The sequence below is a fragment of the Mercenaria mercenaria genome, chromosome 8 (assembly GCF_021730395.1).
Source record: "Mercenaria mercenaria strain notata chromosome 8, MADL_Memer_1, whole genome shotgun sequence".
Classification (NCBI taxonomy): Eukaryota; Metazoa; Mollusca; class Bivalvia; order Venerida; family Veneridae; genus Mercenaria; species Mercenaria mercenaria.
The window spans coordinates 37,486,993-37,511,728 of NC_069368.1; the positions used below are offsets into that span (position 1 = coordinate 37,486,993).

The 24,736-nt window shown below is 30.0% G+C and overlaps 1 protein-coding gene across 1 annotated transcript in view; it reads right to left on the reverse strand.

The window, feature by feature from the left end:
• Nucleotides 1-5,883: 5,883 nt before the first annotated feature.
• Nucleotides 5,884-24,736, reverse strand: part of LOC123565408 (putative ammonium transporter 3) — a 187,285-nt gene continuing 168,432 nt past the window's right edge. The window contains 1 exon segment of the mRNA XM_053549115.1: nt 5,884-7,121. Coding sequence (XP_053405090.1) covers nt 6,763-7,121 — 359 coding nt within the window. The 3' untranslated portion in view covers nt 5,884-6,762.

A 24,736-nucleotide genomic window follows, 5' to 3' on the forward strand; every position in this document is an offset into this window, starting at 1 on the left:
GATCTGACATTGATACTATTTATGTATGCAGATGACATGGTGTTGTTTTCTGATAGTGTTGAAGGTTTACAAAGAAGTATAAATAATCTGCACACTTATTGTGAGCGTTGGGGTCTCACTGTGAACACTGATAAGACTAAAATAATGATTTTCAGGAAAGGCGGTCCTGTGCGTAATAACGAAAGATGGACTTACAATGGAGCTTTATAAGATGTTGTTGATAGTTTCAATTATCTTGGTGTTGTTTTTGATACAAATGGTAAATTTAGTCACAATGCTCAAATGCTCATAGGTAAAGCATTAAAAGCAATGAATTGTTTGTTAGCAAATACAAAGGAATTTAATTTTTCACCAAAAACTATGTTAGGTTTGTTTGATTCTTTTGTTTCGTCAATTCTAAGTTATTCAGCAGAAATATGGGGTTATTCTAAGAATAGAGATATAGAAAGAACTCAATTGAAATTCTGTAAAAGAATTTTGAATGTAAAACCTTCAACGAGTAATGTTGCAATATATGGCGAATTGTGCCGCTACCCATTGTATGAGAATATTGAAATACTGGTTTTAAGTGATTAAATCTAATAATTGTGTTATAAGCACTATATATGAACAATTGAAAACCGATGTGTATAATAATAAAGTAAACTGGTGTTGTTATGTAAAGGACATGTTTTACGTAAATGGTTTTGGCTATGTATGGGAAACGCCTGTTGTAATAAATGTTAAACAGTTCATACCATTATTCAGGCAAAGGCGTATTGACAATTTCATACAAACCTGGAGAAACAGTATACAAAGTAATCAGGTGCTAATTGTATATAAGCATCTGAAACAAGACTATGAATATGCAAGCTACCTCAGTATTGTTAGTGATAAAAGATACCGAACATTGTTAACCAAGTTCAGAGTCTCTGCACATTATTTAAAAATTGAAACTGGCCGTTATGGTCAAAACAGAATTGCCAGAAATGAAAGAACTTGTGATGTCTGTGGTTCTAGAGACATAGAAGATGAGTTCCATATGATATGTGTTTGTCCGCGTTATAAAATGTTGAGGAAACGTTATATTGACAGATATTACTATGAAAGACCAAATATGTGGAAATGTATTAAACTTTTGTCATGTACAAACGAAGGGACACTTAATAATTTAGCCTGTTTTATCAACTGTGCTTTGAAAGTAAGACGGAATACGTTAGAAAATTAAATATGTATTTCAAATTGTATATACCAAGATCATATTATTCATCTATACCTTCTACTGATGATACCTTAATTTTGTAATTGGTAAATGTTTATTTTTTTGTATAATAACACATATTATTGACACTTATAGTGATAACTATGTTTTAAATGCTTTGTAAATATGTTTAAATTCGATGACCTTGATTTAATATGTACATGTTGTAGTGATGAGGAGCTCATGGCTCAAATCTGAATAAAGCTTTCTGTATTCTGTATTCTGACTTTTAAGTAAAAAATATCAAAGAAGTGTTATTGTCGCTAAGTGTTGGTTAAGACTTGTTTTGGTCAAGGTTCCTTTAATACCGGAAGAGTTATACACTGGCTGCATCAGAAATGTTACCTTCATCTAAGTTTAACATCCATTCTAAACCATATTGGACTAAAGAAGTAAAATCTGCCCACTCATTGCAAAGAGAAAAACGTAAACAGTGGATGGCCGCTGGAAGACCGCGAGATGCTTTAAACGGCTTTTTCAGGTCATACAAAAATGCTAAACTCTGTTTTAGAAATGCCCAGAAGAATGCCATATTTGACTGTGAAACAAAATACTATGATGAACTGAATAACGCAGCAGAGTGTGACATGCGCTTATTCTGGCAACTTGTAAATAGAAAGAAAAATAGAAGATCCGGCTTAGTAACAGAAATTTCCTTTGATGGAAATTCATTTAGAGACCCATTTGAAATTGCCAATGCATTTAGACTTCACTTTTCCAAAGTGTTTAGCCCAAAAGAAAATGATAGCTTTGATGAATCCCAATATGAAGATATCAACACACGTTTTGCTGACTTCCTAGCAGAAACTGTTAGTTACACATGCGACGACATACTGAATAAACAAGTAGATATTCTAGAATTATCAGAACTTGTAAAGTGTCTGAAAAAGCGAAAAGCACCGGGCTTTGATGGCATTGTACATGAGCATCTTATAAATGGTGGTCCCACACTCTTAGAGTACCTAAAATCTCTGTTTGATCTTATACTTAAACACTCGTATGTCCCCGCTCAGTGTAAACTAGGAGTCATCATCCCTGTGCTCAAAGACGGAAAGCCAAACACAATTACCAGCAGTTACCGACCTATTACCCTACTACCGGTAATCTACAAATTGTTTGAAAGTTTGGCACATGTCAGGTTAAAAAACTGGGTCAAACGTTGTGGTAAAACAATTTCCTAACATTCAACAAAATGGTTACCAAGAACACCTAGGATCAATAACTCTGTCATTTAACCTCCAAGAGACAATTGCCCATTATATGGAACATTCAAGCAAGGTATTCGCACTATTCTTAGACACAAGTGCTGCCTTTGATACAGTATGGCATAATGGCATGTTTGTTAAGATGTTAGATTTTGGAATTAATAAGCGCTTTGTAAGGACAATACATGCCAGCTATTCAAACATTAAAAGCTGTGTTCTTGTAAATGGTGTTAAGTCTGAGAGTTTCCCAGTCCTGCAAGGGGTACGACAAGGGGGAGTCTTGTCCACTTGGCTCTACCTTTATATATAGATGAATTACTCAACACTCTACAGCAGAGCCATAATGGATGTATCATAGGTCACCTGAAGTGTGGCAATCCTACACTTGCGGATGACCTTACCTTACTTTGCCCTAACTTAACATCACTAAAGCTATGTACAGATATTGTTAGAAACTATGCATCACTTTGGAGATACCAGTTCAACGACTCAAAGTCTAAGCTAGTTGTATTTGGTGATTCAAGGTCATCCGAATACTCATTAAACTTTGGGACATCCAATATAGAGTCCTGCTGTAATACTAAACATGTTGGTATTGAGCTTCATAAATCGCTCAGCAGTTCCAGTGCTGTGTATACACGGTGCAGAAAAGCCAAGTCATCATTGTTCTCAGTCCTGTCTATAGAATCCCAGCCAGGGGAAGTAAATCCATTAGTACTGGCAAGCCTGGTCGAAAAGGTCTCCATTCCAGTCGCACTGTATGGATGCGAATTGTGGCATAATCTAACCCAAAAGATTCATTATTACTTGAACGCTTTTTGCGACTAGCAGCCAAATCTGTCCAAAAATTACCAACTAGAACACGTACTGATATGGCCCTCTCACTCTTAGGATGGCGTTCCTTCGAATCCCTTGTAGACAGACGGAAGCTATGTTTCCTACAGAAGCTCTGTCAGATGCCAAATGAATGCCTTGCCAAGCAAATTTTTGATCTGCGGCTAAATCTTTTCATGCTGAAAGGAGCTAAAAATCAGTTAGGATTTATCCCAGACATATGCCGAATCTTGGTCAAATATGGTTTATTCAAATATCTTAATGACTATATCCAATTTTCAATATTCCCGAGTAAATGGACTGGAAATCCATGGTATCGAATAGCATTAATACATACCAGGACATTAACTGGGAAGAAAGAATAGAATCTGACCCCGAGTTCTGTAGATTTAGATCCATTCACACAGTATGCTCCCCCTCCAGAATATACCTATTAGCAGATACGAAACAACTTTTACGTTACGTTCTAAACGTGATAAGAATACTAACGTTCGTAGATATGCGCAACGTCGTAAGCTGTCTAGTTTGTCAGGTCAAGAATGTGATATAAATAGGCACATTATTTCGGAATGCCCTGTTTTCGCTGAAATTAGAAAGTCATTTCTTCTAACAGTCCTCCAAAATTTTGGACCGTCAGTCTATCAGCACATTCGCTGTGGAAGCTCAGAGCATTTTTTGCGCTGTTTAATAGATCCCGATATTCTGAATTTTCTAGGGTCTGATGCTAGCAAGTCCCGGTGCTATATACACATGGCGTATAACTTCATTTGCACTGTACAGAGGGCATACAAATTATTTTGTTAATTCAAAATAAGATGTAAATTTGCCCTAAGAATGTACTGAAGACATACTCATGTTGTTGTTGTTTTTTTTTTTTTTTTTTTTTTTTTTTTTTTTTTTTTTTTTTTTTTTTTTTTTTCGTTTTTTTTTTCTCCATTTAGATATCTTGTATTTCGTTTCGGCAAGATACCTTAATACAAGGGGGCGAAAAAACGACCATTTTAAGTATACGAAGTGATCGTTCTATATAGCTTATTTAAACGCGAGTTTCAAATTCCATTGAATTGTAAAAAGTCGTAACAACTTGCTTTATTAGTAGTCTAAGTGATATTTGCTCTATCTATTTGGTGATTTATGAAAAGAAATACACTTAAAATTATATCTTTTTGATATATGTGTTAAATGTATGCCATTGAATCCCAATATATGTATATGATTTTGCTGTGTTAATATCGAAACATACTATAATAATGAACTCTATTCACACATATTTGATAATTATGTATTCCTTGTTTATACTAAATTTGTTTCATGTTTTCTCATGTACATGTAAATAGTTGTTATATATGTTATAATCACTGAAAAGTGGAAATAAAGAGTATATATAAACTGGTACAGGTAAGAAATGAAAACAGTATCAAATAAAGGCAATGTCGTAATACAGCTACAGTATTTTATAAGAACAAAACAATTACATAATTTTGCATGCGATAAATCCCTTAATTTTAACAGATAGCATACATTAAACAAACGTGTGTGTATCTTGTGTGTAAAATAATGTTTTTCGATTAACAAAGAATGAAAAACATTAATCCAGTTCCTGTATAAATCATTTTATCATTTTAAAGTATTATATAGCAAAGCCTTTACGAATAGTTATTGTCCCTAAATTTCACAATTTTCTGACGTCATTTTTTTATGTCAAAGCCAGAAGAAACTTTCTTTTTTATTTGAACCATAAACAGACTAAGACAGCTCTCTGATTTACAATTTCAGTTTTATCAATAAAATCTGTAATTTGTCAATGTTTATATCTAGAAATGTGTAATCTGATTTGGTTTTATTTTATTAGGAGAATCATTGTGAGCTTACCAGTTTTCGACTTTCTTTGTAATATGTAAACGAACATTATTTTTATGCTTAATATGACATACTTGCAAGAAACTATACACTATACTGTAGTAGAGTTATGCAATATAGACATAAACGTTACCACAAGAGTAATTGTGAAAAATCGTAAAAAAAATGCACTATTTTTGCCCATTTTAGGCATAATTCTAACATTAATGTTATAAAATAAAAATAAAACGGCAAAGATATTTAGAAAATAAAGTTTTCTATACATTAAAAGATAAAAGGTAAGGGTAGATTTCCCGGAAGCACAGAGCACCCCAAACACAGCCATAGAGCCATGCATCGCTAAGTAGGCCCATAACAAAAAGAAATTATAACGGAAAAATATTGTAGACGGAATGCTTCAAAAATCCAACAACAGATATATTATAAATATATGCAAAATACAGAATAATCGGGGCAGTGGGTGGTAAGGGGTAGATAAAAGGGTCGGATGTAGGGGGAAGGTGGAGCAAGGATGAATATTCAACAGGGAAAGCCACGTTCCTTAAACGCAGTATTCCTACAACATCGCAGACACGCACATACAAAAGACACAACTAATACACACAGATAAAAAGACAAGTAAGAAAAAACAACACCGTGGGACACCGCCCACGACAAACACACACACACACACACACACACACACACACAAGCAGGAAAAAACAAATGTCGGGCGCCGGCGGACAAAATTATGGTGGGCACGATAACTTACTTATGGTAAAAGGAGATAGGCAGCAAATGCAAGGAAGCGTAAATGCAAAGGAAATGGATGGAATGGGGCGACAGGGAGTAATAGGGGTAATAAGGAGAAAGAGGAAAGAAACGCTAACGACAAACAAGACGACATACCCAACACAAAGTACGAGACGGACAGAAAACAAGTTGAAAATAGGGGCACCGCCTTGGTACGGTCAGTAAACTATAAAAAGGAAACTGGGGGGTTTAAACGCGTTTAGGGCATGCCAACCCTGCACATATCCTATTTTCAACAATTCTTATTATTAAAACCATTCTTATTATAAAATGCATTACTTTTAAAACAGGAAGGTGTCCTTTAATTAATAAACGGAAATTTGAAAAATTATGGCTGCCATACACATAAAAGACTAAATTTAGTTGTTTATAATTACCATTTTCTAACGATCAGTATGTTCTAACTTCTTATTTTCAGAATTATTTATTAGATTTTCAAAATGTCCGATATACGCTACATGTGATTATTACTGTAATTATATCTAGAAATGTGTAATCTGTTTTGAAATAAAATTATTCTCATGACGTGTTCCAAAATGTTCTGCCAAGTCAATATTAGAAATTTCGAGTGGTATAGTGTTTGTACTGGGGTAACTGCCGGATAATGACGCACTAAAGGATGATTCGCAATCACTGAAAGAGGGTTTGTTGAAATTTTTCTCAGTTAAATGGTGGTTACTTGCAGACCGAGGAAGCTGAAGAGATGAGGATCTGAGTCGTCCTCCTTGAGAATTTGCGTTTTGCTGTTCTGTGTAACAATTACCATGATTGTGATTATTGTGATCAAATCTTCCGACTTGATATTTAGAAGAATTCCTCCAATGAATTTTGTCACACATTTGTGCAAAAAAAAGAAACCGGCATGCTTGAGTTCTGATCCTTTTTACATGCGGTGCTGTCTAATTCGGTTACATCTGAACTTGGAATTGGACGCTCTTCTTCTATCGGCAAGGCTAAGTCAAATGACGCGCGAGGCTGATCTAGCTCTCTCGACAGATCTATGTTAATATCGGTCAAAGTTCTACGGCGACCGGTATGACCAAGTATGTGTGTTATTTCATTTAAAGATCCACTTGCTGCACTGGATCTTCTCCGTACTTCTGCATGCTGACCATTAGTTTTCTGATCCTGAACAGTTTCCTCTGGATTGTAAGTAACTGTTTTAGTGTTTCTATTGTACACCATGTCACCTACAAAATAATAAAATAAAGGTTTTGTAAATTAAGTGAGTTAATTAAAGCCTTTGTAGACAAATATATAAAAGTAGACGGAGGCGTCTATTGCATAATGCTTACTCTTTCAGCAATGTCATAGAAAGAAAAAGAAATGCCCCTGGAAATATACAAGCAAGAGTTTATTTTAATGCAAACCTTTTCTGACGCAAAATCATTAGTTGGGTAATTCTTCGTTAAAACCGTTCATATGAAAATAAAATTAAATTGACATTTTAATTTTGTGTATTTTATCAAATTCTGACATATCCAGGTTGACATAATGTAAATATTGACCTTCAGTACAAAACCGATATCACGGGAAACAACAGTTCTATGGTATAGTTTGATTTTGACGTTTGAGAGTTCAATTTGTAGACTCGTCTGCCGATTAGGGAAATCAGAATGATTTACATTGCCTTATTTAGGTAAGAACCACTATCGCACTGAATAATACTACCTAAATAACGTTCCATTATTAAAAGTACAAAAACATCGCTGACCTCAAAACCGAACTATAAAAGTAACCGATGTCGATAATGTTTACTGACTGTGGGTATTTGTCACCTAAATGACTGGCGCATTATTTCAAATTGAAAACTAATATAAAAGAAGAATTTTTTATAAGAAATGAATAAGCCTCTGTTGACTGGCGTGTTTCTTCAAACTTAATCAATAAATGGATTTCTGAGATTATCATTTTTACGGAATCCTGTTCGTGCCACTTGTCCCAAAACATATTTTTTTATATACATGCGAGATGATGTTTTTAGGGCGATAATTATCGTCTTAATTTTCGCATGTCTTTCTTAATTCTCGCATCGGGAAAATAAATTTCTGCTTAAATAATGATACATAGTTGCGAGAATTAGTAAAACCTCGCATTGTCGCATTGTCGCCCGGTGTTAGGAGTTATTTCTTACTATAGCACCGTAGATGAACATTTCTGTTACACCGCTAAAAAGGACAGGGACTGTCATTAGAAATTTGTTTCGGTGTATTGATACATAATACCCGAGAAGAATTATATCGATCAATTTTCCGGAAATTTTATCCCAAGCGACAGTGCGACAATGCGAGGTTTTATTAATTCTCGCAAATGTGTATCATTATTTATGCGGAAATTCAATTTTCCGATACGAGAATTAAGACAGACATGCGAAAGTTAAGACGATAATTATCGACTCAAAAACCTGGCGAGGATTATTAAATCTCGCATGTATATATGTTTTTGGACAAGGCGACAATGCGATAATTATCGCGTTGTCGCGTGTTGGTGAGGCGAGAATTAAATTGGCACGAACAGGATTCCGTAAATTTTTGTTTAGTCAAACTCAGATGTAACAGCTATTGAGCAAGATTTGAAAGGAAATGAGTTTTAGTATCATTATTGAAATCGCTATATAAGTGTGGTCAGCTGAATAAATCAATTTTCTTTAAACTTTGCGATGTTTAAAACATCGCCCCTTTATTAATATACTGCTCAGAGATATGGGGCTTTGAACACATCAGTTGTGTAGATGTTATACATAGATATGCTTGCAAAAGTTTGCCGACCCATGCGTTTTTGTATTCACATCTACATACACTCCTGTATAAATATTTTACCGCCTTTACTTCTTATTTTTACGGTATTTTCGTGCTTTTCTGTGTATTATTTATTTACTACTTATCTGCTTTGTGCAGATTTGTCACTCGAGGTTCAATATTTGACAGCAGTAAATTGAACGTATTTAGTTTAGATATATCTTACCCACCCTACCTTTTGAGGAAAGACGACTTACACAGATTTAAGTCAAGCGGAAAATAATATTTTGTTCTTTCTCCTTTCAGCAGATAGTATTCGTTTAGTAAAAGTATCATTTCTAACATAATGTACTTCATCACGATAGCTACTTACTCTGGACTCCAATATATGTCCGACGTACACGGAACACTATTCAAGACAAAAAGACGTTAGCAATACAAGAAACTTATACGATTATACTGTTCATTGAAATAAATCTGTATCAAAAATTATTCTTTATCTTTCCTGTAGTTAGGGACATGGAATTAGTGAATAACTGATTTACTCACGAATGAAAGTGTGTGAAACTAATGCAGCAGTACTTGATTATTGTGGAAGACTACCGCTATGTATACATACTGCACAAAATTAGTAACTTCCACTGTGTTTAAGTGCAGATATCCGTAAATATGAAAACAAGGGCTAAATTATTTTATATGTATTGCAAGAGTAGTTCAGTGTGAATTTGTGTGGAAAATTTTATCGCTATACATTTACGGAAAACTGATGAAATGGTTGATTAAATGAGGTAGGGGTATGGCCACCAAAGCATCGAGGACTGCCTGGCATCGTTGGCGCATAGAACCGACAAGTGTGTTGATTTCGGCCTGTAGAATGTTGTTCCACTCCTGAATTAAGGCTTGTGTTAGTTTATTGACGTTCGACGGTGGAATACGACTTCTAACACGCTGGTCCAAATTATCCCACAGGTGTTCGATGGGATTCAGATCTGGGCTTTTGGTGGGTCAGTTATTAATAAATACAATGTTATTCGTCCTGAGGAAATTCACAGTATCTCTAGCTGTATGGCTTTTGGTATTATGCTGTTGAAACAGAGTGATATTGGCATTATTTTAGAATGACGTACATCGCAATAATCTCATATAGCGTAAAATAATCTCAGTAGCGTTTGGTATTCAAATTCTCATCGATCACGACGAGATATATGCGATAACTATGCGCAATGCCCTCCAAGACCAAGACGGAACCTCCACCCCCAAAACGATCTCGGTCAAGTACATATTAGTCGGCATAACATTCATTTCTTCTACGGTATACTCAAACCCTGCCATCACTTCGATGAATGGAAAATCTCGACTCGGAGAAGAATACGCTATTCCATTGTTGCCTTAACCAGCGAATGGTGTGTACGTGCCCAATTAACACGACGCGGTGACTTCGTGTCATAACACAGCCAACGTAAGGACGACGTCCACGTAGACCACCCTCGCGTCAGATATTTGGTTGTTATGTGTACCAGGGGTGTTAGCAGCAGTGGCAGTGGCAGTTTGGAAACGACTGCGTAGGTAGGTGTTCATGATATAGCGGTCTTTGTCCAGGCGTCGTGACGCGCAGACGTCCACTACATGGTAAATATTCCGTACACCCTGTTTCTTGAAAACGTTGCCTAAGGTTTCGAATAGCCCGGCTAGAACTGCCAGCAACCCTAGCAACCTCATTCGTCGCCTACCAGCATTCAGTATGTCAATAGTAGTATAAGAAATACCGCTTTTGGGACACTTTTTTCAATTTTAATTAGCCGCCCTCTTTTTAGAAATCCAAAGCTAGCCAATTAAAAAAACCAGATTTTAACAAATTATTGTTAAAGCATTTAGTAAAATATGATTAAACGTTTATAAATTATTTTTATTGATAAAATGTACAAAGCCTCTGGTCTTTGATCTTATTTTGAATTAATAACTACATTATTAGTCTTTAAATAATATTTTAAATACATTTGATATAGATGAGTTTACAAAATAAAATATATTGTTTGAAAGAAAGAAGATTTACTGATAATATAAATCCTCATTATGTTACAACAAAAAACCGGAAAAACATGATAAGGGCTACTTGTTCATCTTGTGGAAAAATGAAATCAAAGTTTGTTAAAAGTACAGGGGGTAATTTAGATATTCACAAAGCAATGTTACCTTTATTACCTAAGAAAGGTTTAACACTTCCAGGATATAATTATTGTGGACCAGGAAATCCTTTAGATAATGGACCTCCTGTCAACGAACTGGATGCAGTATGTATGGACCATGATTTTTGCTATGACTCAGAACTAAGTAAAAGTGAATGTGACAAAAAAATGCTTTCCAATTTAAATAAAACTAAAATCAAAAACATTTGGAGAAAAGATTGCAAAACATTTATTTTGTGAAACCTATAATTAAAACGAAATAACACACTTGGGTTGGGACAAAAACAAAAATCAAAAAACGGAAAAGGGGGTAGAGTATACCCCCGAAATAAATTGGAGCGATGAATTAGCAGAAGAATTACACAAACCAATTAAAAGAAAATTTAGGAAACGAAGAGTGATAGTTAATGATATTGATGATACTTGGTCAGCTGATTTAGTTGACATGCAAGCTTTTTCAAAATATAATAAAGGAGTAAAATACTTGTTAACCGTTATTGATATATTTAGTAAATTCCATTAAAGAATAAAACTGGAGAATCTGTTACTGAAGCTTTTGAAAAATAATTTCTGAAGATAGAATTCAGGGATAAAAGTCCCCGAAGACTGCAAGGATTCCACAAAATTTATGGGTAGATGAAGGAAAAGAATTTATAAAAAAAGTTTGAATCATTTTTGAATAAAAATAAAATTAATATGTACCATACATTTAATGAAGGAAAGGCTGTAGTAATAGAAAGATTTAATAGAAGTTTAAAAAGAAAAATGTGGAAATATTTTACAGCAAATAATACTTATACTTATTTAGATAATTTGCAGGATATGGTCGATAAATATAACAAAACAAAACATTCTAGTATAAAAATGACACCAACCGAAGCCATAAAAACTTAAATAAAGGTACTGTTTACTTTAATTTATATGGTGATTTAAAGATACAAAGAGTAAAGCAAAATTTAAAATTGTGATCGAGTTCGTTTAAGCAAACTTAAAAGACATTTTGAAAAAGGATATACACCAAACTGGACAGAGGAATATTTATAATTTATAAAATTAATAATACAAATCCCAGAACATACACTATTAAAGATTTAAATAATGAAATAGTTCAAGGTTCATTTATGAACAAGAACTTTTACCTACTACACAAGAAGTTTTTAGAATAGAAAAAGTTATTAGACGAGACTATAAAGAAAAAACAAGCTTTAGTAAAATGGAAAGGTTATAGTGAAAATTAATAGTTGGGTACCATTTAGCGATCTTGAACAAATTTAATTTTAGAAATAAAAGTTTAATTATATAAATGAGAAATAAAAATCTAATTTCTAATAATGGAATAGAAACAATAGATCAATTAATTATTCACTTAACTAAACTAGCTGCTGCTTACAGAAAAATTTTATAAATTTTGTGGGAGAGTAAGTACTGGGTTATATATTACAGCAGGTGTTTTTGGTTGCTCAGTTTGCATTAGCACTTGTTCCAACTATTCCTATATTTGTAGCAGTTGCTGGCGCTTTTCCATCAGTAATTACCATATTTAACTAACAGACTAAAACTTGACGACAAGAAATTTTTTTTAAAATCACATCACCACAAAATAAAACAACTTATAACAAAAGCACGGATTGCAGCTTTAGCTGTTCATGACCCTAATGATCCTGGAAAAGTAAATAAGAAGAAGAGAAAAAAGTTATTCAGGATTTTTTTTACAATACTATTAGAAATGCAGAAAGAAAAAAATTATTCACACCTCTTGAAATGCATATGAAGGAATTTAAACTTAACGGATATAAAAGTAAAAAGAAGAAGAGTTGTATTAAAGATTATTAAAGATTTTTTCTATAAGTATTTTATATAAATGAGAAAAATTATATCAGTTGAAGGTAATATTGCATCAGGAAAAAAGTACGTTTTTAGATATTATTAAAGAATATAATCCTAATTTTAATATAATTCCAGAACCAATTCACGAATGGCAAAATGTTATGGATCCAAGCGGAAATTCATATAATCTTTTGAACTTGCTGCTCAAGAACCTTCCAAATATTTATTTCCTTTTCAGCTAACAACTTTAAATAGTCATATAAAAATGTTATCTTCTGCTAAACAGTTTGATGGTGTTTCTGTCCTTGAACGTTGTTATTTAACTAACAGTAACGTTTTTACAAAACAACATCACGACAATGGTGTTATAAATGACCCCGAGTGGGCAGTATACAATCTTTTCTTAACTGATCATATTATAAAACCATACGGAAAAAACCCAATTGATGGATTTGTTTATGTTAAAACCGACCCAGAAATATGTTTTAAAAGACTTCAAAAAAGAAACAGAACGGAAGAAAACAAAGTTGGTTTAGATTATTTAGAAAAACTACACAAATTACACGAAGAATGGTTAAACAGAATGTTTCAAGAAGGTAATAAAATTTTAACAGTTGATAACAATTTAGAAAAAATGACTTTAAAATCTTATTCAAAAGATATAGATAATATTACATATTTTTTAAATGTTCTTTAGGTGCGTTTTTAGAGATTTTTTTCTATAAGTAAATTATATATAGATGGTTAATAGAAAGGTAGATAGAATGATTATGTCAAAATTATCTAGCACTTTAGGAGAAATAATGAATCCAGACAAAAATTCATATAAGAAAGTTCTTAAAAGAAGAAATGTTATTAAATATCGGTTAAATCAAATAGTTAGCGATGAATATAAAAATCATGTCATTGATAAATTACAAAATGTTATAGATCCTTATCTTTTAAAAAATAATTTATTTGAATGGGACTGTGGTTGTCTATTAACTGAAGAAGAAAATGCTGAAAGATTATGTGATTGTCCCAGACCAAATAATATTCGAAACAATCCTAAAAAAGTTATTGCAACCGATTGTGACACTAATGAAGAAAAAACATATAAAAGCACTTATGCAGCATCCAAAGACCTTAATATTAATTCGGGGTTAATAACAATGTGCTGCAAAGGAAAAAACCAAGTTAAAAGTGGAATATCAAAAACCAGCGGAAAAAGATATAAATTTAAAATTTTAATTCTTCTTAAAGATAATTTAAAACTTTATTTATTTTATTATTTTTTAATTATTTTTTTAATCCTTTTTTCCTTAGTGATTTTTTTTTCAAAATATAATATATAGATGGAATCGAGAGATCTACAAAACAATATTATAAGAAATTTGAAATTAAAATTACATATAGACAAGATCCAAAAAATAAACTATATTTAACTATAAACGACTCTTATAAATACTTAAATCTGAACTAAAACTTTAAAAGGTATAAAAATAAACGTTGTTTTAAAAATAATTTTTTGCAAAAATGGATAAAACTGATACAATATATAAATCAGCTTATTTTCAATCAAAGGCTTTAAAAATTATTAACACAAATGAAATAAAAAAAACTTTACATCAAGCTTTTGATGAAATAATAAATAGAATTGGTAAATTGGATTTCTGAAGAAAGTGGCTGGAGAATAGAGTCAGTTGATGCTCATTATATAAATAGATAAAAGTATAGTCCATTGGCTGCTTAAAGTTATTTAGAATTACCAAAACCATTACAACATCCAATGAAAGGATTAATAAATATAAAGAATGATGATAATGAATGTTTTAGATGGTGTCATTTAGCTTACAAATTTCCTGTAACAAAGCATTCTGAAAGAGTTTCAAATTATAAAAAACATATAAACGATCTTGATTATACTGGAATTAAATTTCCTGTTACATTAACTCAAATACCTAAAATAGAAGTTTTAAATGAAATATCATTTAATATATTTTGGTTATGAAGAAAATAGTATTTATCCATTGTAACATATCAAAATATCAATACGAAGAACACTGTGACATGTTGCTAATTACTAATGATAAAATAAACGGCGACTGTAAATCACCAGAGACCCCAGTCCAACATTATGTTTGGATAAAAGACTTTAATAGATTAATGTTTAATAAAACCAAAGATCAACATAAAAAACATTTTTGTAAATCATGTTTTACAGAATTTTTCACAAGAAAGAATATTAAATGAACATATTCCAAATTGTTTAGCTATTAATGGTATCCAAGGCGTAAATGCCAAAAGAGGGAAGTAAAGTACAATTTAAAAATTATCATAAAGGTTAGCAGTACCTTTTGTAATTTATGCTGATTTTGAATCAATAACTAAAAAAGTTTTAAATGCTTTACCATCAACTGAATCTTCATTTACTGAACCATATCAAAATCATATAGATTGTGGTTACGGCTATAAAGTTGTTGTTGTTATGACGATAAATATACTAAACCAACCCAGATTTATAGAGGTCCTAATGCAGTTTGTAAGTTTACTGAAAAAATGTTTGAGGAAGAGAAATATTGTAAAGAAATTTTTAAAAGAACATTTTAACAAAGAACTAGAATGTCTAAAATGATTCAACCGAATTTAAAAAACAAAAGTTTTGTCATATCTGTGAAAAAGAATATATAGAAGGTGAAGTGCCAGTACGTGATCATTGTCATATAACAGGAAAATTCAGAGGAAGTGCTCACTCAGAATGTAATATTAATTTTAGACTAACACACAAAATTCCTGTTATTTTTCATAATTTAAGAGGTTATGACGGTCATTTTATTATGCAACAAATAGGGAAATTCAGAAAAGAAATTAATGTTATTCCTAACAATATGGAAAGATATATGGCATTTATGATTTCTGACTTGGTCTTTATTGATTCATTCCAGTTTATGTCTCAATCATTGGATAACCTAGTAAAAATATTCCAGAATTTAAATATTTATCTCAAGAATTTGATTGTGAAAGCATTAATTTATTAAAAACAAAAGGTGTTTATCCATATGATTACATGGATTCATTTAAAAAATTCAAAGAAACAAAATTACCTCCTAAAGAAGATTTTTATTCAATTTTAAATGAAACACACATATCTGACAACGAATATGAGCATGCTAAAAATATCTGGAAAAAATTTAAAATAAAAACAATGGGAGAATATCATGATCTATATTTCAAAACTGACGTATTACTTTTAGCTGATGTATTCGAAAATTTTAGAAAACTATGTTTGGAGTACTACAAATTAGATCCTTGTCATTATTTTAGTAGTCCTGGTTTAGCTTGGGATGCAATGTTAAAAATGACTGGAATTAAGTTAGATTTAATAAACTGATATTGATATGTATCTTTTATTGAAAAGGGACTGAGAGGGGGAAAATAAGTTATATTTCAAACAGATACAGTAAAGCAAACAATAAATATATGAAGGATTATAATTCAAAAGAAGAAAGCAAATACATTATTTTACCTTGACGCCAATAACCTTTACGGTTGGGCTATGTGTCAACCTTTACCCTCTGGAAACTTTAAATTTATACCGAAAAACAATATAAGAAATTAATAAAAAAAGGTAAAACTAATTTTATAATTGAATGTGATCTTGAATATCCAAAAGAATTAAAATAAAAACCCACAAGATTATCCTTTAGCTCCTGAAAAAATTAAAATACCAGATCAATGGCTTTCTGATTATAGTAAAAATTGAAAACAGAATTTGAAATAGGAAAAAGTAATGTAAAGAAGTTGGTTCCAACTTTAATGAAAAAACAAAATTATGTAGTTCATTTAAAAATCTTGAACTATATACACAATTAGGGTTAAAAGTAACAAAAATACATAAAATATTAACTTTTGACGAAAGTCCTTGGTTAAAAAAGTATATTGATTTTAATACTCAAAAAAGATCTAAAGCAAAAAATTCATTTGAAAAGGACTTTTTTAAGTTAATGAACAATTCTGTATTGGGTAAGACGATGGAGAATTTACGTAAGAGGGTTAATATTAAATTAACACATGATGAAAATATTTTTATTAAAATACATAGCCAAACCTTCATTTGTTAGTTCAACGATGTTTAACTCTAACCTTTTTGGTATTCATAGAATAAAAGAAAGTTTGTTATTAAACAGACCTTGTTATTTGGAATGTGCATTCTAGATTTATCAAAATATTTAATGTATGATTTTCATTATAATTATATTAAGGAAAAGTACGAGGATAATTGTAAATTATTGTTTACTGACACTGATTCATTAGTTATGAAATAAAAACCAAAGATGCATATAAAGACTTTTATAAGGACAAAGATTTATTTGATAATAATGATTACGATAACAACTCAAATTTTATTTCGACAATAATAAAAAAGTAATTGGAAAATTTAAGATGAAGCCGCGGGTATTCCCAATCGTTGAATTTGTCGGATTAAGAAGTAAAATGTATTCATATTTATTAAGAAAATGAAGTTAACATTAAAAAATGTAAAGGAATTAAAAAACTTGTTGTTAAGAAAACAATAGTTCATAAAAATTATAAAGATACTTTGTTTAATTCAACCCCAAAGTAATCACACCATTTAAAGTTATTCGTTTCTGATAAACACAATCTTTCCAGTTATGTTATAAATAAAACATCTTTATCATGTTATGACGATAAAAGATATATTCTTGATAATGGTATTGATACATTAGCTTATTCTTAAATAATTAAAGTTTTTATTAAAGTTTTTATTAAATTTTTTTATTAAAGTTTTTATTAAATTATAGAACCAAAAATTGTTAACTGAATATTTTTAACGTTTAAAGAATTAATATAAAACACAATTTTTATTTTAAATTTATTAGCATAATTAATAGAAATAGATTCATTTTTTCTGTTATTTTTTACATCGTAACTTTGAAGAATTACATTTTCTTTATTTTTTATTTGTAATTTAGCTTCTCCTTTATCTAATTTAATTGCATCAACAAGAATAATTAAGATGCAATTAAAATTAATTCTTACATTATTACCATTTTGAACTAAACCAGGACTAGCATTTACAGTTTTCCATTGAAATAATCCACCATCAGTATCTTGGGTATAACTTTAAAAACAAGGGAGGTTTTCTTATTAATTGCCTTTCTTTTTGTTTTTCTATTTTATTTACTTTTCATTTATATTATTGAATATTCCCATTATATTAATTATTCCAGTTAAATAAATGTCCTTTTTTATTAAAATAATTTATAATAGTTTGTTCATTTACTCTTTGATTATGAATTTTTAGTATTTTATACAATAAATCATACACCGGTACTTTATCTTGTAACATTTTAATGAAAAATAAACAATAATATCCGCAAAGCATACTTGTTTTGTCTTGATATTGAACATTGTTGTATTTTACATTTGGTATATACTTAATTACTTCTTTTGGTGGAGGAAGTCCAAATGGATCGAAATACATATTATTTAAGTAACAAACCCAATGTGTTTCCAGGACCAACAGAGTCGTCTAAATTTATAATTCCACACTCGTCCTTTACTTTTAATTTTAATAAATTATTTCTACTAAACACACCCCTAAAGTTTTTAATTTTTAATTGTTTTACCCATTGTTCTATTTCAAAGTTAGATATTTGGTTTGTTTATAAATTTTATTTTTTTTTTTACTATAGGAATTCGTCTGTAAGGTCTCCGTTGTGAATCAATCTGTAATCCTTTCCCACTTAACAAAGATGTAATCAAAGGTATCCCTAGACTAGCAGCCAACATACCTAAAAACCCACCGTCTTGTTTTTGTTTTTGTGTTAATTTAATCACTCCAGATCCTACTAATTGCTTCTTTGATTAGGTGTAAGATATGGTGATATCATATTTCTCTTATCATTAGCTACTGAAAATCATACCATTTCCAAGTATTTTACTAACACCAGTACTGGCCAGTCCAGACAAAGCGCCAATGCCTAGAGGAGCTAATATTTTTGGAGCTATTTTTGCTGCCATTGGAAGAATTGTTTTTCCTAACAAACCAGCCAAAGCTCCTAAAAATCCACCATTTTGACCTTGACTGGACATTTGTTTCTTTGAAATTGTAATTTCTAATCCCTTCTTATTTTTCAACAGCTTTTTTAATTTGATTAATTTGTGTTTTTGTTAATAGTAAAGGAAGTTTTCCACGTAATTGTTCATGTTTAATCTAAAAGTATGCGGAATTTTGTTGTTGTAGGCTCGGGCTAAATTTTTCTTTTGTCCATCTGTAAGGTTAATTTTATATTCAATATAATTTGATGTCATTATATATAAATTATATTTATTTTATTTAAACAATAACAAGTTCATTTCCAATAGTAATTTATTTTTAACTGTTTTTTCCCCATACAATACAATTGCATAAACACGAATATTGGCTGCTGGTGGATATTTAATTTAGCTGTTAATGTAATATGCTTAGGATCTTCTGTTATTACTTCCTTTTTATATTCCAAGTTAAAATGAATAAATCCAAACAATTTTTTAAAATTTGATCTATTTAAAAGACTTCCAGTAGTTTTGTTATTTTGTTTATAATAATAATTAATTACATCATCATATATTCTTGATATACTTGTGTATTCTGTTTCTGGATAAAAAAAACACCATTACCAACTTCAAGACGACAAGAGCTCAAAGTGCAATTTTCATTATCTGGATTAATTTGAAATGTATCTAATAAATGTGGGTTATGTTCTTGTGAATTACTTTTATCAGGTCGTTGTAAATAAACAAATACATGTTGTGGTTTTATTACACCAGCCGTTATTCTAAAGGTTATATTAGTTTGTTGTGTATCAGTTGATTGTGTCACCATTTCCCTAAGGTATGACCATCTTGCTTTTGTAAATCTTTCAGTAGCAATTAGATCAAACCCAAATTCATTAAAAACCAAACGTGGAACCCATAGAATTAATTTTGTTACAATTACCCTACCTGGGTCTCCGCCAGCTCTAAAAATTAATTCATCATCATCTGTCAACTGCAGTGTTATTTGAATTTGACTTGGAGGTAAAATATTAGTTTCTAAACCCTGAAAAAATGAATAATTATTTAATGGAATTTTAGCATTTACTTCTTTACCACCTTGGATTAATGCCTTTCTAATAGCGAAACCACTATTATATCCGGCTTGATCCTTCCTACTTTCAGCAGTAGCAGTAGTATCTAAAGAGATAAATTCATTTGTTCCAGTTGATTCTGCATAATCATTAGATAGTTCAACTAAATTTTTTACATTTATTACTTTGTATAAATTATTACAATCATATACAATTTTTCCATTTTGTTTAACCACTAACTGATCAATTAATGAAGCTGCATTATTAATTAAAGCAATTTGATCTCCATTAGCATAATTATTACCATCAGCAAGCTTATTTACTTTAAAACTTACTTCAAAATAACCATTAAACCAATCAAAATATGAACTTCTATCATTAATTGTAAAGTGATATCCGTTTTTTTTGTGTGCTTAACATTATTTCCCAAGACAGATATTAAGCTGTAAACTAATTGATAGAGTTAATTCATATCTTTCACAATTTTGTTTTGTTCTAAACATGTATATATTATATATTATTTTTTTTTTATTTTTAGTTTTTATTTTATTTTTTTTTAAATTAATCTGTTTAATACGTTTTTGGTTGAGCTAAAGTCCCAGATCCTGACAATATTCTATTTATTCTTATATGAATATCCTCCTCATTATCATTATTCTTATTATTATTTTTATTATTATTTTTATTATTATTTTCTTGTAATTCCTTAGCAATTAAATTACCAACTGCTGGAGCAGGTTTCTTTTTAAATTTTTCAACAATTTTCGCTGCAGCTAAATTTCCAACTTCTGTTCCAACCTTTTTTGTTCCACTTTCAAGTGCTTTCTTTTCCTGCTGTTTCCAAGCTTTTTTTCCAGCTGTGCTAATTGAGGATTGAATTAATTTCGTTAAAGTGTCAAAGATACCTGTTCCATGTATGATTTCTTCTCCTGTGTGAGCATCAACATAAATAAATATTCCTTTATTTTTGTCATAAACTTTTTTGTACATTATATAAAACTAAAATTTATAATTTCAAATTTCTTTTAAAATTAGTGTAAAACTTGTTTCAACCTCATTAAAAATTAATTATTCTACCAAATACATCTGTAATATATTCTAATTGAATTTATAATATATTTATTAATTTCAGAATATCCAACTCTTTGTGGTTCTTTTGTAAATGGATAAGCTCTTGTTAAATCTGCAGTACTTAAAGCATAAATAATATCACTGAAATTACCATCAACAAGTGAATTATCAAAGATCACAATGAAAGTAAATTGTATCCACAGAGTTAGTTTATATTTGGTGTTTTAGTTCCCCATTCAGTTTTGTCTAATTTTTTTTTCTCAAATCCAAGCAATGTATGAAAATTTGATATTTCCAAATCCAACTTAAAATTATCTTTTAATTGAAATCAAAATCTTAAAAATACTTAAATCAAATTCCAAACTTATTGGAGCAATTTCTGATTTATCAAATTCATAATCATCATTACTTATTAATGTTTCCCTAAATAATTATTAATATCTGTGTAACTGTAAGAACCATTTGTAAATATAATATTTTTTCCAATCCTTAACCATTATGATAACGAATTCTTTTATTGTCATATTCATCACTAATATTATGCCAAGAGTAGGTCATAGTGTTAATACTATCCAAACCAACAACATAAGTTTTATTTTTATCTAAAATTAAAGAACGACTAAATCTGATTGTAAAATCACTCGGAGTATTTTTATTATCTTTAACTGTTTCAGAACTTAATACTATTTTTTGTTCCATTTATATATAATTAAAAACTTTAATTAAAAACTAAATTCAAGAAAAATAATTTTTATATAACTTTTCATGTTGTTCTGGTAAAAGAGAATTCATTTTTAATAGTTCATCAATTATTCTAATACCTTCATTTTTTAGTTCTTCATTATTATTTCCAGCATTAATTGAACCACAAATTAACTCTAAGTCATTAACCAATTCTTTTGGATTACATGGACAAACGTCATAACCTTGTCCCCTAATTACTTTTTTAAATTTCATAGATCTTTTATTGATAGGTAATCCTGACTTTTCTGTTTAATTCTTTAAATATTTTATTGAATGAATTTTAATGCTTTTCTTATTGTTTATATCTTTTATTAATCAAATCAATTAAATCATCATCTACTTTAGTGTTAATTACTTCTTTTCCAGTTATTCTATCCTTAGCAATTAATTTGTTTTGACCATAAAGTTTATTTAAGTTAATAATTAAATTACCATATTGTCCATTTGGTGAAACTTTATGTGGGTTATGATGTTTTATTCCTTGTCCTGTATATTTTTCTGTTTTTAGAACATCAATGATTGCGTCTCTATAATTTTTTATAATTTTTCCTTCTTGGCTATAATTGCTTTCTGTTGTTTTTAAATCAAGATCTGTGGGATTTTTCATTCTGGATATTGCACCAGATTCATTACCCAATTTTTTATATCCACTGATACATTTTCTATGATATCCTCTACTTCTTTTCTAGTCATTTTTTCATCAGGATTTTCAGATTCAGTGTGAAAAAAATCAAACACTTCTTGCGGTGTATAATATTGTTCTTTATCTAAAAGATCTAAATCAATATCTTTATTAAAATTAACTGTAAATTCTTTTGGTCTTGCTCCTGATTCTTCAGTTGTATCATCAGTGTCTTCAAACACATCATCTTCATCATCCAAACCCATATGATCTTTCGGTGGTATTAATCGCATTTGTTCTCGGAATGGTTGTGGTAATGGTTGTAATGGTGGTTCTTGGAATAGCTGTGGTACACCCTGGTATGTTTGTATGTCTTTCATTTCATCACCTAATACACGCTAATTGTGTTTTATTCCAGGTAATGCTTTTAACTGACTTGAATTGTTCTTTTTGGCTTTCTATTTTTTCAGTAATTGGCTTATAAATTTCAGTATACAATCCCGATTTGCAGCTTTTCTTATTTTTTCTCTCATTATTTCTTCTCTAAGAGCTCTCATCTTTTGCCCAACTAATTTTTTCTTATTATCATTTCATTAAGTTTGATTGCATTTATATAATAATGTAAGATAATGTAAAATAATGTAAAATATGTAAGATAATGTAAGATATTGTAAAAAATAATAATTTTTATATAAATGGAAATTCCAAATTATGATACAAAAAATGATAAATTCAATAACTTTAAACAATTTTTATCCTTTTATGCCAGATTCATGTTTTAGAATGTTAATATGTGGATCGTCAGGATCTGGAAAAACAAATACATTAATGCATATACTTCGAAAACCTCTTATATATTATGATAAATTATACTTATATGCTAAAAACCTAGAACAATCTAAATATCAAGATTTAATTAACAACTTAAACCAAATTGCAAAAAAGATTAAATTAGATCCAAATGAAATACTTGAATATTCAGCTGATCCCGACCAAATTGAACCTTGTGAGAATCTTGAATCAGAAAAACAAAAAGTAGTAATATTTGATGATTTTGTATGTGAAGATAAAAAAGTTCAAAATGAAATAACAAAATACTTTATCAAGGACGCCACAAAACTGTTGTGTTATTTTATTTAAGTCAGTCTTACTATAAAACACCAAAGGATATTCGGATAACTGTTCACATTATATTTTATTTGAAAGTCCAGGTAAAATGGAAAATAATAGGATTTGTGAGAACAAAATATAGATCGTGATACTTTGCTAATGCAACAAATCAAAAATAGGATTTCTTATATATTGACAAACCAAGGAAGTTTTTAAGAAAAAACTTTACTGGTAATATATAATAATTATATAATGGGAGTTTTTAATGATGTAAAACAAATTAATCAACCTGACAGTATAAGTAAAGTTAAATTTGATATGATTTAAGTGGGTTTATGCTGACTAAAAAGCAATTCAAAAAGCTTAAAAAGGAAACGGAATCGTATCTTCACAGAAAAAGGAACTTGATAACACAATGAACAGAGCATTAGATATGGGGGGTAATGAAATAATCAACCTAGGAAATCCAGATAAACCCAACGATGCAGTTCCAAGACGGTTTTGTGTATAAAAAATTCAAAGTTTAATAGATGACTATAAACTTTAAGACATCAAAAGTATAAAACAAACACTAAAGTAGAAGTAAAGAATATTGAAGAATTAACAAAAGATTTTAAAAAGATTTTATTATTAATTAATCAATTGCAAGTAAAATTTGAAGAAGAAATGAAAGCTTTTGACTGATTCTATTAAGACTTGAAGAGAAATCTGATTTGACAGATGACAACATAAAAGAAGTATTTCGAGTTAATTTAAACATTTTATTCACTCAAGTTCAAGAATTTAAAGATAGTATGATTAAACATGAAGAACTAAAAGACAAATTAAATTTAAGCTGAGAAAAAGTTACAAAATATGTATCAGTTAGAAATCAAACAGAAATAAATAAACTAAATACTGAATGGCAAAAGGGAATCAAGATTTACTCGATACATTTTCAAATAATTTGCAGAATATAAAGCTAATTGGAAAAGGCACTTCACAAAGAGTGATGATCATGATACAGCATAGATAACCTTAAAAAAGAAATTAATTCTAAAATAGATGACTTTAAAAAACAAATTCGAAATTGGATTAGTATTGTTTTACAACCGTCACAATTTAAAATATTTCAGAATTAAGTAATATTACAAAAAATTACAAGAAAATTAATGAATTTAATGATCAAATTAAAAAAATAACAAATGATTTGGACTCTGTAGTTGAAAAATCAGTTAAACAAGAAGAAGCAATTAAGAAATTAATGATCAAATTAATGAAAAATTAAAAAAATAACAAATGATTTGGACTCTGTATTGAAATATCAGCTAAACAAGAGAATCAATCACTGCTAAAAACCCAATAATTACTGCTAATACTAAAGCAATAACCGCTAATTGTCGAAGAAATTACCAC